The 12,221-nt window shown below is 43.2% G+C and overlaps 1 protein-coding gene across 3 annotated transcripts in view; it reads left to right on the top strand.

Moving 5' to 3' along the window:
* The window catches only part of LOC112560400, a 30,177-nt gene that overhangs the window by 863 nt on the left and 17,093 nt on the right, over positions 1-12,221 (top strand). Inside the window, exons 1-2 of one of the 3 annotated variants that reach the window (XM_025232243.1) lie at positions 5,031-5,070; positions 9,194-9,697. In XM_025232243.1, coding sequence (XP_025088028.1) covers positions 9,274-9,697 — 424 coding nt within the window. In that variant the 5' untranslated portion in view covers positions 5,031-5,070; positions 9,194-9,273. Of the gene's footprint in view, positions 1-5,030; positions 5,071-7,284; positions 9,698-12,221 lie in introns of those variants that run through there. The other 2 variants (XM_025232241.1, XM_025232240.1) reach the window with 2 other exon arrangements.

The following is a 12,221-nucleotide window of genomic DNA, read 5'->3' as shown; positions in this document are numbered from 1 at the left end:
AATGTACATACAAATCTCAAAAACTCGGTTAAATGTCAAATGATTTAGCCCCAGGGCGTACAACAGTCACGGAAGGCCCTACAGACTTGACACATACACTTCAAGGTACAGACATGTGCGGGATCCCCAAAGCGGCGATTTGGTTTCACAGCCAAAACAATTTTTTTGTTTGCAACATGTCATTTTGTGTCTGCAATGTGGCGATTAGAAGTGTATGCTGTCAACAAACGTGCTTTGAGTTCTGTTAGCGAAACTTTACTGTGACATGCCTTACATTTTCTGTTTGCCCCTAAAACAGGCTTCAGTGTGCCTTGCTGGAGGTTGATGTTGCAGAGGTGGCGTAGTAATACTTTTGTTTCAGGTCCTTAAATTACAACCTAAAGACGAATGACGCACTTCGTTAATGTCATCAGATAACGGTTAGCGCTCCTTTAGCGCTCGTGCGTTTGTATTTATGTGTGTGCCTGCGCGCGCGAGGGCGTGTATATGTGTTTACGAACACGCGAACGACAGAGTGGTGGATGTAGTCTAGGGATAAAACTGAGAAGTGTTCTTTCTTTTTTCTTAAAGACTTTAATTAGGATGTCATTTGCAATGATCAGCAACCCAGATTCATAGAACAGGAATTAGTGTAAGCAAACCAGCAACATGAAGAAACAGCCTACTGCTGATGTAAGAAAAATGGAGGTATGATTGGGTAGACGCTGCAGAAAACCTAAAGAAAGTTCGAGAAGAAATATCTGAGGCATTGCAGTGGCAAAGGACTAATGATCCGAAGAATGAGTAGGTGGAGAAAAACAGCAATTATAAGGAAACAAACAAATGAATGGGCGAATAAATGAAAGACCAAGATTAAAGAACGATAAGAATCTTTTAAAAAACATCTACAAGTGCAATAATATGAAAGTATTTAAAAAATAAATTGTCCTATTTAGCATGAAACTGCATAGCAATGTTATAATTGCTGATGTGTGACTTTTCTTTGATAATCTTCAAAGCTACCTCCACACACCGCATCCCAGGGTGCAAAATGTAAGATGCATTCAGAACTTCGGTTTGCTTTCACTCTGCTCTCGTCGAGCTCGAGAGGCAATAACACGCATCAGTAGTTCTCAACGTGTTAACCACAGTTGTCTTTCCACGTCTACAGAAACTGCGTGAATGTAAGTACTTATTATTAGCAACCCCTTTTCTCCCTGCTCACTTATCTCAAAAATTCTTACAAGCAAATCACAATATTTTTCTTCAGAGAAAAAATGTTCGCATACTTTTTTTTATTCTTGTTTAGAAACTAGCAATATGCTGTGTGATTAAAAAACGAGCCGTGCTGGCCTCTTCAGATCTTGGTTAATTACCTACAGGGACAGCAAAAGGGCTGGCCTAGGAAACTCGCTTTTAAACTGGAATAAACTAGGAGCAATCTCACGGCTGATAATCACATTGAATAGGAGTTTAACGAAAGAAATAAAATAAAGGAATCAATTTTATAATAATGCGACCAAGCTGATGTGGTGAGTATTATCACAGAGGTATAGCTGACGAATAGACTAGATAGGAGGAGACAGGGATGATGTTAAACTGGAAGTTTGTATGTAGGAGATGTAGAAGTAAACACGGATGTTTACTGAAATAAGGATGGTGCGCAAAACACTCTTCACATGTACGTGTAACTGGACGTTTCACACAAGTAAACTCTGTGAAAACTCAAATCACCATTCAGCAAGAAGGATGGGAACTGTACATGCAGGCTAGCGGAGCTGAGCAGGTGTCAATGAAGGAGCTTCGCCGAGCGTGGGAACCTACCGTTATTTACCAGTAATGTGGCCTCTGCCTTTAGGATGTAGTCAGCCATGACGTTCTCAGTGTGGGTCCTAAGGTAATCTGACGCCAGGAATTAAGAGTGTCGGAAAAAGGAAAAAAAATCCCATGTATTAAAAAAAACCCCTCTAACTTCGATGTCAAGCGAGTGAGGGAGAGAAAACAAGCCAAACCTGACGCTGGAAGTAATCATTGGGCAACTCGACCACATCATCCTCTAGCCTCACGATGGGAGGTGGTGAGAATCTCGGTGTTCATGGCGTACACGAGTTGACTGCCATCATCAACAAATTTCGCCTTTGCTACCACGCTGCTGCGATTCCGAATACAATGATTGATGCTGACTGCCGTGAACAGCACGTGCTGCGGGTCGTTCCTCTCTTGCAGCTGCAGCCGTTGGCAGCACACCATTCACATCAAACTCAAACCCTCGTCAATTTATAATAAGCCACAACTGATGTACAGGAACTTCGTGTAGCATATCATATTTCTTGGAAAGTAAAAAACTTTAAAGATAGTTCATAAAGGAGTGCTCCTATGCTGTTGAAAAAAACGTTCGCGACTGAAAGAGAGAGAGGAAGGGAGGGAACTAATAGACGGGGGAAAGGGGAATAAATGTTTGTCACGAGATTTCCCTATCTATCATTTTGTCAAGACCCCGTTGTTTGTTCCGCTGATCCTGTTCAGGACATTTGTAACTCTTCGCAACAAAGCGTGTCGTGTGTTAAAAAGGTGTAATTATAGCTATCGCAAACAGTAATGTAACGGAAAACAGTTTCAAAAATAAAGTACACACGACCTTAGATCCCATAATTTGAATTTATCCAGCTTCAGTAAGCTACTAGTATATTGGCCGTTTATTTGTTTTGAGTATCTGGATCTGCTGACAACGAGGACAGAAGAATGTGACAATGTCTTTCTTAGTTTGGTGTGACATTCTCTGCACGTGGCACGTGTTTACTGGAGGCTGCTTTGTCGTGAGGGTCAACAAAACAGAGCAGCACGCAGTGGACACCAAAACAAATAAAAACCGACAATAATCAACGGACAACTCCAAAAGAAAGGAAAGTCAGCCTCACGCCGGTTAGGTGAACACAAACACTATTTTATCTTAAACATTTGCACAAACTTTTAATCCTGAACGCTTTTTTTTTATTCTTATTATTTATTGAGGGTCGTGGGTGGGGGAACTTTTCTCAGGTGATTGCCCTGTCTGTAAAAGTGTGTGGTTCTTTCCGTGGAACCAATAAGCGGGTAGCTTTTGCAGTCACCCCTACTTTCTTTTTGGCCACCCCAGGAGATGTTAGTTAACAAAATAGCTCAGTGGTACAGATGGCGTGATCCTCACGAGCAAATGCTGATGCAATCCACGCAGGTTTGAAGGAAACACCAACTACTTACTACCCGGCAGTAATATTGGCCATGTTTGGAGGTTAATGAAGTAGACATTATCGTGTGTTGATCGCATTTAGAGGGAAATGAAGTACGTCACGCGTGTACTGACCATGCGTGGAAGGTAATGAATTATACTGATCTCTTTCATTGGCCATGTCTGGAAGGTGATGGAGTGTAATCATACTGACCGTGTCTAGAAGATAATCTCAGACAACTTGCTGAGATACGACGCCTGGATACTTCGTCAAGATTTCAGCTACCCTTACGATGCTGGCGCTACCCAGTTTGCTTTTTGTTTGGGGAGATAACTTCAGTGACTGCAGTCGGCCTTGTCAATGTATTCAGTGCACCATTCATAAGCAGTCTCAGTGTGCACTCGCTCTTCTTATCGTTTTATTTTTTTGAATGGTTTGAAGGAAAACAGAAGACACTTTTGAAAGCAGTGGTCATAAAACTGGAGACACTAGCGAAGAGGAAGGGGAGAGGTGACAGGAAGATGGGGGTACCTCTGAGGGTGGCAAAATGCAGGAAGGGCTGGGTGGAGGTGGGGAGAGTCGAGGACACGACGAGGGGTGGGAAAGTAGGTAGAAAAACATGGTGGTTCAGGTTGGGTGGGAGAAGAGCTACTATGTCAGCAGCAGTAATTACGTGCCCCGGGATGCCTTTACAGGGTAGATAAAGGGGTGTCTATTCCGGTGAAGTGCATAATTCAGGCTTTGTTGAATTTCTAGCCTGGAAACTTGTGTCCTTCCCTCTCGCGGCTGGTTGCTCCGGAAACAAGCGACAGACTAGTCGATTCTTTGTGCATGCTTGCGTGTGTACCTGTGCATGCATGCATGTGTGTGTGTTTCTGTATGTTTGATTGTGTTTACTTCTACGTCTTCCAGCATACATGGATATGCCAGCTTGTATACCTGCATGCTTGACTTCTCATTTATGTCTGTGTATGATCAAGAGCTAGGGCATGAAGCATGGCCTGATTATCTGACGGTCATGACAAACTACCCACCCCACCCCAAGCCCCCGACACGCAGCTCCGAAGCTGTTCTTGTAGCATAAGTATTAAACACAAGCTGCATCTATTGCATGAAAGACTCCACACACATAGCCATAGTAAATTGTTATCACGAAAATATACATAAATAAATAAGAAATAGTACATAATTAATGCTAAGGTAATAATGAAACTCAAAGACATGTATAACAATAATCTAAATAAAAATATCAAAAAGAGTAATTAAAAACAATAGAGAGAGGTGGAAATAACTTAAGGTATGTACAAACAAAGAGCAGGATTAGTTGTTGCATCCTTGGCTAAGATTATGCACGGCCTGTGCAGACTCTGTTTCCACATGTCGTTCCCTAGACACGGTGAACCACTTGCATTAACTGACCCTTTGGCCAAGAGGAGTTCTGTCAACGCGCTGGCATTTCCAGACACAGATAGCGACACAGATGACAGGAGAGAACAAGAGAAAGAAAGTCAACTACTAGTATTGTGCTGCTGTAGGCAAATGATTGAAATTAACTGAGGAGCTTGCTACAATAACAATGTATTAGGGACAATGGTCCGGCTCTCTCTTTTTTATTTCCCTTGTATCTCTTTTCCTTTTCTATGTCGTGTTATCGAGACTCGCAAATACCGAGGTGCAGACTGGGGTGGGGAGGCAAATGCTCTTATTTTCCTTCCTTCGTTTTGAAGGAGACATTGCCCCCTTCTTGTGGAAACCCTCCCCTACCATCTTCCTCCCCGCTTCCGTGTTACAGGGGGTGTATCCGTTCCTCCCACCACCACCACACTGAAGGAGAGCTTTTTTCCACTAACGGTTCTCAGGCTAAATGTCCGGAGACCTGTGGGTGAGTGTGCTGGGTGGATGAGTGAGCGCCGTCGGGTGAACAAGGTGTCGCCTGGGGTCACATGCAGGGGAAGAACGGGTATCTCCGCTCCGCCAAGGCAAAGGCGGGAAGAGGAGGGCTAAGGTAGAGGAAGAAAGACGACCTAGATGAGACTGAGGGTGGGTGGAAGCTTTCATTGTTATTTGTGTGTGTAGGAGGAGGGAGGGGAGACACGATGAGTTAAGGTGTGTTGGTGGTTGTCTGTATATGTGTTTGAGTAGGCTGCTTTCATCGAGAAAAAGACGGTTATCTGTGGCATGTGAGGTGTGCTATGTCTAGACTGCTTGTGAAGGTGTGGGAATAGTTGTAAACTGGTTAAAATATCTGTCAGTATGGCTCTGTCTTTGCTGGTGAAATGGGCAGTCTAAGAAGTATGCGCATTGCATGCCGGGTAGATTTTTGCAGCGATTTGTTGGACTGCGTGGGATTTGCGTTCTGTTGAGTGGATGGCGGTGGATGTGAATTTGTTGTGTGTGATGGGAGTTGTTGGTTACAAAGTTTCTTTGATCACAACCTATGAGGTGCTACCCGTGTTAGTGAGAAAGGAAGGAGAATTTTTTTGTCCTGTGTCTCCTCTGCGCAGCAGCTTGTCTGCCTGCTCTTTGCTGTTTATGCACACGTGACGAGGAATCCATGCAAGGTCTGAAAGAAGCAGTTGAATTTGCTTTTATTGGGTGTCGGAGTGTAGGTCTGCATGAGTTTTGATATTTCTCATTTGAAATTTCTACAGTTTAGGGAATCAAATCTGTCTCTCTCTCTCTTTCTGTTTATGAATGCGCACGTGCCTGTGTGTATTAGGACAACTGAGTTCTAATGGGATAGTTCAGCGTGAATGGGTGATATTTGTTTTGATGGTTGAGGGATTTTTTATTTTCAGATAGAAATTTATAGGGAACTATTATTTGTTTGGAGATAACTAAAACCGACACTACGTGCAAGACTCATGTGTATTGTCCTGCCCGTTTTGGAGCAGCTGTCCGTGTTAGGACTTTCATGCCAGAAGGCAAAATCGTCAGGGTATTGGATTTGCATGTGCGCGCACAAGCAGACAAATGAGAGATAGAGAGAAAGGCAAATATGATAATCATTTTTTTTTTTTTTTGAAGTTGGTTTGGGATCAGGTATTATGACCTCATTTTTCTAGGGAGCCAGGTTTTAGGTTAATTTGTTTTGCTTCGGTTTTCGGGGGGAGAGGGATGAAAGCGCTGCTTATATATCTCTCTCTCTCCCCTAACCTTCTATGGAATCAGGGAGCCATACCTAAAAGCTGGTCAACTAAGGATAAATCTCGAACAAGCACGCCTTCGGGTTTGGGCTCCAGCGCTTTGACCAAAAGGCTATCCGCTTCTCCGAGAGAAAGACAAAGAGAAAAGCAGTTTTTTGCACTTTCTTTTTTTAGATGTTTGATGACACGCTGTCAGTACCTGGATAAGGTGTGCTGCGCCACAAAGGTGTCGCTAGAGAGGAGGCATCCCGCGGAGGTAGAGGCGTCTTCAATGGCTTCCACGCCGTCACCAGCGGAGGCCGAGGTTCGCGCGCCGACAGAGCGGCGGTGAAAAGGGAGAACTAGACTCGTCTAGGGTTGCGCAATGATCCTCAAAAGAAAATAGTCCGGTCGAGAAAGAAAAGTAGCGGTATCTGCGTCCCGTTACCTGGACAGGAAGAGTTCAACACACCAGAGGGGCGCGTGCTCGTCACAAGACCAACGCCACAGGTACAATGGATAATACGCCCTTCCATCCCAACCTTCCCCGTTTTCTTGCCTAGCAGTGCCCGTGAAGGTGCTTTTCTGACTTCGATAGCAACCTTTACTTACTGTTGACTTAGTAGTTTCCTCGTGCACCTTTGAAAGCTCATTCAGTTTTATTTGCATTATCCTTCTGCGGTATGCTAAGCGGCGACGGCGCTGCTTTTCTCGTCTGTCATCGTTTAGATAACAATGGGGAGGAATAATTGGGTCGTCAGTATATGTACTTTCTTGTGGAGTCTATGGAATAATGGCTGAAGCTTAGCAGTCAGACAAGGGGCTATAGGCAACTCATCTGAACTCTAAAGCTGTGTAGCTGGTTTTTTTTTATTTAAAAACTCTCATCAAAACAGCTGACGTGTATATCCTGAACATTTTCTTTATTCAGTAGATACTTTAGCGACTTTTTTTAAACTGTTTCCATGATTCCTAATGTTGTGGCGATCATTTTTACGATGTGGATTTGTTTGGTTTGGTTTTATTTTGCCCTGCGGCGACCTGTTTTGACACAGCGACGGTGCACATCCGTTGGCGCGTGTCGCCGACTGCAGCGGGTAGCTGCAAGGGTCCGGGTGGCTGTGAACTGTGGCGCTGCAACCTCTAGCGACAGACGCTACCGTCGTTCACCTGCTGCATTACAGAGACTGGCGGCCCTTGTGCTGCTTCAGTGGGCATTTCTGCCCCTCAAGACAGTCTCTTAGTCTCTATTCCACTCTGCTGCAGTGCACCCAGTGTGTGATGAGGTGTGTTGTGACACTAATTTGCACTGCAGTATGCTAAAAAATAATAATTCTAATCAAATATGTTTTACCTGTATCAAAAATAACCTAGTCAACCTCGTTTAATCTTTTTTTTTTTTTTAATGAAGGATTCTCCCCCTCCTACCCTTCCCCAACACCACAAACAAACCGTCTATGGATTTTTGATTTGAGAGAGACTGGGCACATGTTTACATCAGCAAAGAATTCTGGCGAAGAAAAAAGGCAGGAAATAACAAGACTGCACTACATCCATGCATTTGTGAAAACTTACCCTCACACATTCACACCAGATACCAGACAAAGCGGTCTGCTTTCATTGAGCCTTATATGTTAGAAACATGAGTAAAAAAATAAGCGAATATAAAGTTACTATTACATTCACTCAGAGGACAGGTGCAATTTAAACGCAGATGCTCGTGTTACTTTTTAAGAGTTTCGATGACCAGTCCCGCGACCTTTATACGAGCTTACACACTTAAATGCTTTTACAGTTCACTCCTGCCATTTGAAAACTATCATGAAAAAAATATCTTCCACATGAGCGATGCTGCAAAATTTTACAGGTTTTTTTTTTTCAACAGTTTATGTGCACTGTTTTGTTGTGGCTTCGCATTTAGTTCCCCTATCCACCTCATCCACCCCATGGCACCACCCCTTGTCATGCAGTGAAACAGTAGCGCACGGGGTAGGCGCCCAGAACGAGGCAGAGCCGCGAACTTTGTGAATGGAAGTAACGGTGTTTGGGTGGGAACGCGGGGTAGATAGATGCAGAGCTCCGCGCTTGCCTCCTTTAATGTCGGGTGCTTACAGTTGCCATCAGTGGGACGGGTGGGCGGGTTTACCGGGTACCGATGTCTGTCACCCGCATTTTTCCCAACCATACATACTCAGCGCAGAGGAAAAGTGTTTAACGGGTGACCAGCCTAACCGCAAGGCATTGCCTGCTCACCTAGCCGCCGAACCTCGGGTGTGCATGGCTGTAGATCCGTTTGAAGGGCCAAATACTTTCTCCATCATGCGTGACTTCACAACAAACTGCACGCGAAGAGTCGAGTGTCCTGTAAGTTGCAGGAGAGTGCATTGACTGATCGTCTCTTCAGTTACTAGTCGCGAAGTGGGAACAGTTTGTAACACTTACTTACCTGTACTTACTCTTTTACCTGTACAGAAGAGTTTCTTTCTTTTTGTCGCCAAGATAATTACAGTGCAAAGACGAAGGAACTTTTACAAATATTAAGACCCTTCCTGAACTAGTTACTCTCAATGCTGAAGCAGATGCTCGTGCAAACATGATGAAGCAGCATCGTCAGCTTTATAGGCTGTGTCATTAGTATAATTTTTTTCCTGGCATTCGGGTAAAAAAAAAAAAAAAAAATGCCGAGAAGTCTGTTGGTCCGGCGAAACAGCCAGAAGAGAAAGCTCAAACAGGACGGTGATAAAAACAATCCAGTAAGCTCCAAAACATTTCGAAGAGATGATAACAACTGCCAGATCCCGATTTTTGATGAGGTGGACGACGATGGGTGGGAACAGCGATCTTATGAGAAGCACCATCATCTGAGTGTCTGTTTTGCAGGTGATGAAACAGCTGCACACTGCTCACCAAGGACATCGGAAAAGAATTACCAACATAAAAAAGAGATCACTGACAATGAGATGCGGCCTGGTAGCGGGATGTGCAAGGTTTTACTCACACGAAAATACAATGATGTCGAGGTGCCCAACGATGTCGTATCTGCTTCCGGGAGTCACGGCAGTTGTGGTGAAGACTCAGGACACAAACGATGTGGACATCACAACGAGGACAACTCAGCCACTGTTTGCTTTTCTCATTCCATGAGAAAGGTTTCAGGACCTCTCGTGAAAGGGAAACCAGATGACGAAAGACATGGCACGACTTCGAGCCCTCGAGAGGCCACGAATGGGCCAACAGCCCGCTGCATCCTGGACGCTGCAGCAGCCGTCTGCTGCCAGTCTGACGTCACTGCGCCTCTCATTCCTGCTTGCGGTGCCGGCTCGCCGAGTCTGCGATGGGACAACTACCCGAACACCTGTGTGAGGCCGGGGATCAGCCGTGCAGGTGAGTTTCTGCGTCTGCGTTTTTATTCTATTGCGTGCAGGAATGTTCGTGTCAAATGTAAACAAAGTAAACATGAAAACCATGAGATAATTCTTTACTGTAGTTCTCAGCATAGAAGTGCACAAAAATTCCAAATGGTTCGTGTTTTTGTATTTTGAAAGGACTAGCCCCTCCTACTCCGTTCCATACATCAGTCACCGCGCTTAATCCCTAAGGAGTGAAACATTTTCAACCAGCTGAAATATTTTGCTCGCAGTGATAATCTCGTGTCTCATACTCGACATATTTCATAGCTAAATGACACCAGAGATATTTCCAGAGTATTTTAATTTTAAATGTAAGTTTTTTAAGCGCAGGTGTACTAAACGTCTTTCGTAGCAACATTCCCTTTACCTACCGCCTGAAAAGCTTTTCTTCTGACAATACTTCACCTTGAAAAGAGAGAAGGGGAAAAATGCAGTTTATTTTAGTATCTTCCGTCATCTGGGCAAGCCTTCACGTCTGAACACGCAAATAAGAGAGGCTGGTGGTGGTGGTAGTGGTGGTGGTGGTGGTGGGGGATATTGTTTGTATACAACATACCGATGTAGTAGGGGAGTGAATCTGGCGGTGATGACATACCCATTAGTCATGTAGTTTACTAATGAGACATGAACCTGACCCCGCTGTGAATAACTCAACCCTTTCTTCGAAACTGAATTCGAAGACGTATGTCGTCCCTCGTGACCACTCTTCTGTTCTCGCTTTTTGTTTGTTTGTTTGTTTGTTTTGTTTTGTTTTGGTTTTTTTTTTTGTTTTTTGTTTTTGTTGCTTTCGCTGGAAACAACAATAATGCTGCAGTATCAGAATCGTTTCATTGCCGTTAGGCTGCGGGAATGTTCAGCTTTGATTGTCCTTTGTTGTGATGCACGCTAGTCTGGCTGGCAACTGTTTCATTTGTTAGATGCCTATAGAAAGGGAAGACATTTGTTTCATTTGTGGTCAAGGAAATGAGTTCTTGAGTGCGAGAAGAAGCTTAGACTAGCAGAAAAGAATAATATCACAGAAGATAAATTACTATTGTCTGTTTTGTTTTTTGTTTGTTTGCTTGTTTGTTTGTTGTTGTTGTTGTTTTTTGCAAGAGAACCAAAACAACAATCAACAACAATCTCTTCCTCTTTCTCTCTATCTCGAGTTATTAGGAGATTTTTTTTTCTATGGCACACCTGTACTTGAATCGTCTCTGATCGACGGGGTGAAGAAGATAGCCTTGTTGTTATAGGCTGGAGAGGCTCTATGGTTTGAAACCCGTGTGGCGCTGAATAATTTCCCTTTACAGATGTTGAATGGATATCTAACTCCGAAAAAGGGATGAGAAAGGAAATGTAGAGCTGGATAGATAGATGTCTTTACATTACTATGTGACCAGCTCACAGCTGCAAGTATTGCTCAAGTTAGTCTTTAGTTACTTTATGTATTCCATTATGTAATTTTTTAAAATGTTCGGATAGCTGATTTTCAGACATCTTGTAGTTCGCAGGCCAATGTTGCTATTTTTAATCTTATTATTTGGAGTTATATTCGCTGTGCGGACGTCATCCTAATAAACACAGCTGTGACAGTAATCCTGCTTTTACAAACATATCTTATGAGGCTTGCATAAAGTGAACATAAATGTGTCCGAACAGTGGTACATGTATTGTTTTCTCAGGGAAATGTTTGCATGGCAGCATGAAGAACTCTGATCTCTTTTTGACTCGCTGTTCTTATTCTAAAAATAGAAAATGTGCTATACAATGGTTGCTGTTATTGTTGTTGTTCTTATTATTATTATTGTCGTTGTTGTTGTTGTCCTCTCACTCTTTCATTCATTCCAGCTTTTCTTTCTTTTTCTTCAACTTGGTAAATTCCACTAGAGTGAATTCATTCACTTGCTCATGTGTGACTTATTTTTGTCGCTTTAGTTTTTTTATTTAGCATTGATAAAGATGTTTGAGGCAAGGGACATAAACAGGAAGACGAACGGAAAGACGAATGAAAGACAGGAATGCGAGGAATGTCTTCTTGAGCTTTATGTACTTCCGGTAGGGGAATCTCCCCACCATTTCACAATCCCACTCAAGTTCGCTTGTTTTCCCTTTTCGATTTAAAGCCAAACCCGAGAGCATAATTTTGAAATGCCAAGATTTTCTTTATTTACGTTATAATTCTCATATCTAAGCAAGTATATCAGGCCGTAAAACATCGTCATTACTTTTGTTTACACTTGTTAAGACTTCAGACCTTTCCTACGTCACAGAAGTTGGTTGTTGTTATGGTAACGCCTCGTTTTAAATGCGCTCGAAGCTGTAGCAACGGCTGCGTCCTCCAGCGGAAGTTAGAATTTGTCTGCTTTACCTTCCCAGAAAACAAATTAAAAATAACCAGGAATTTATTACCTGTTAGTAACTACGAGGTTAATTTTGTGTTCACTCGAGTTAGCTTTTAACCCGTCACTTACAGTTCTATTTGTGTGCATGGCTTGTCAGTCTAATGAAGTGTGGTA

The sequence above is a fragment of the Pomacea canaliculata genome, linkage group LG3 (assembly GCF_003073045.1).
Source record: "Pomacea canaliculata isolate SZHN2017 linkage group LG3, ASM307304v1, whole genome shotgun sequence".
Taxonomy (NCBI): Eukaryota; Metazoa; Mollusca; class Gastropoda; order Architaenioglossa; family Ampullariidae; genus Pomacea; species Pomacea canaliculata.
Note: the sequence above shows the minus strand (reverse complement) of the source record. Positions and strands in the feature narration are given on the sequence as shown.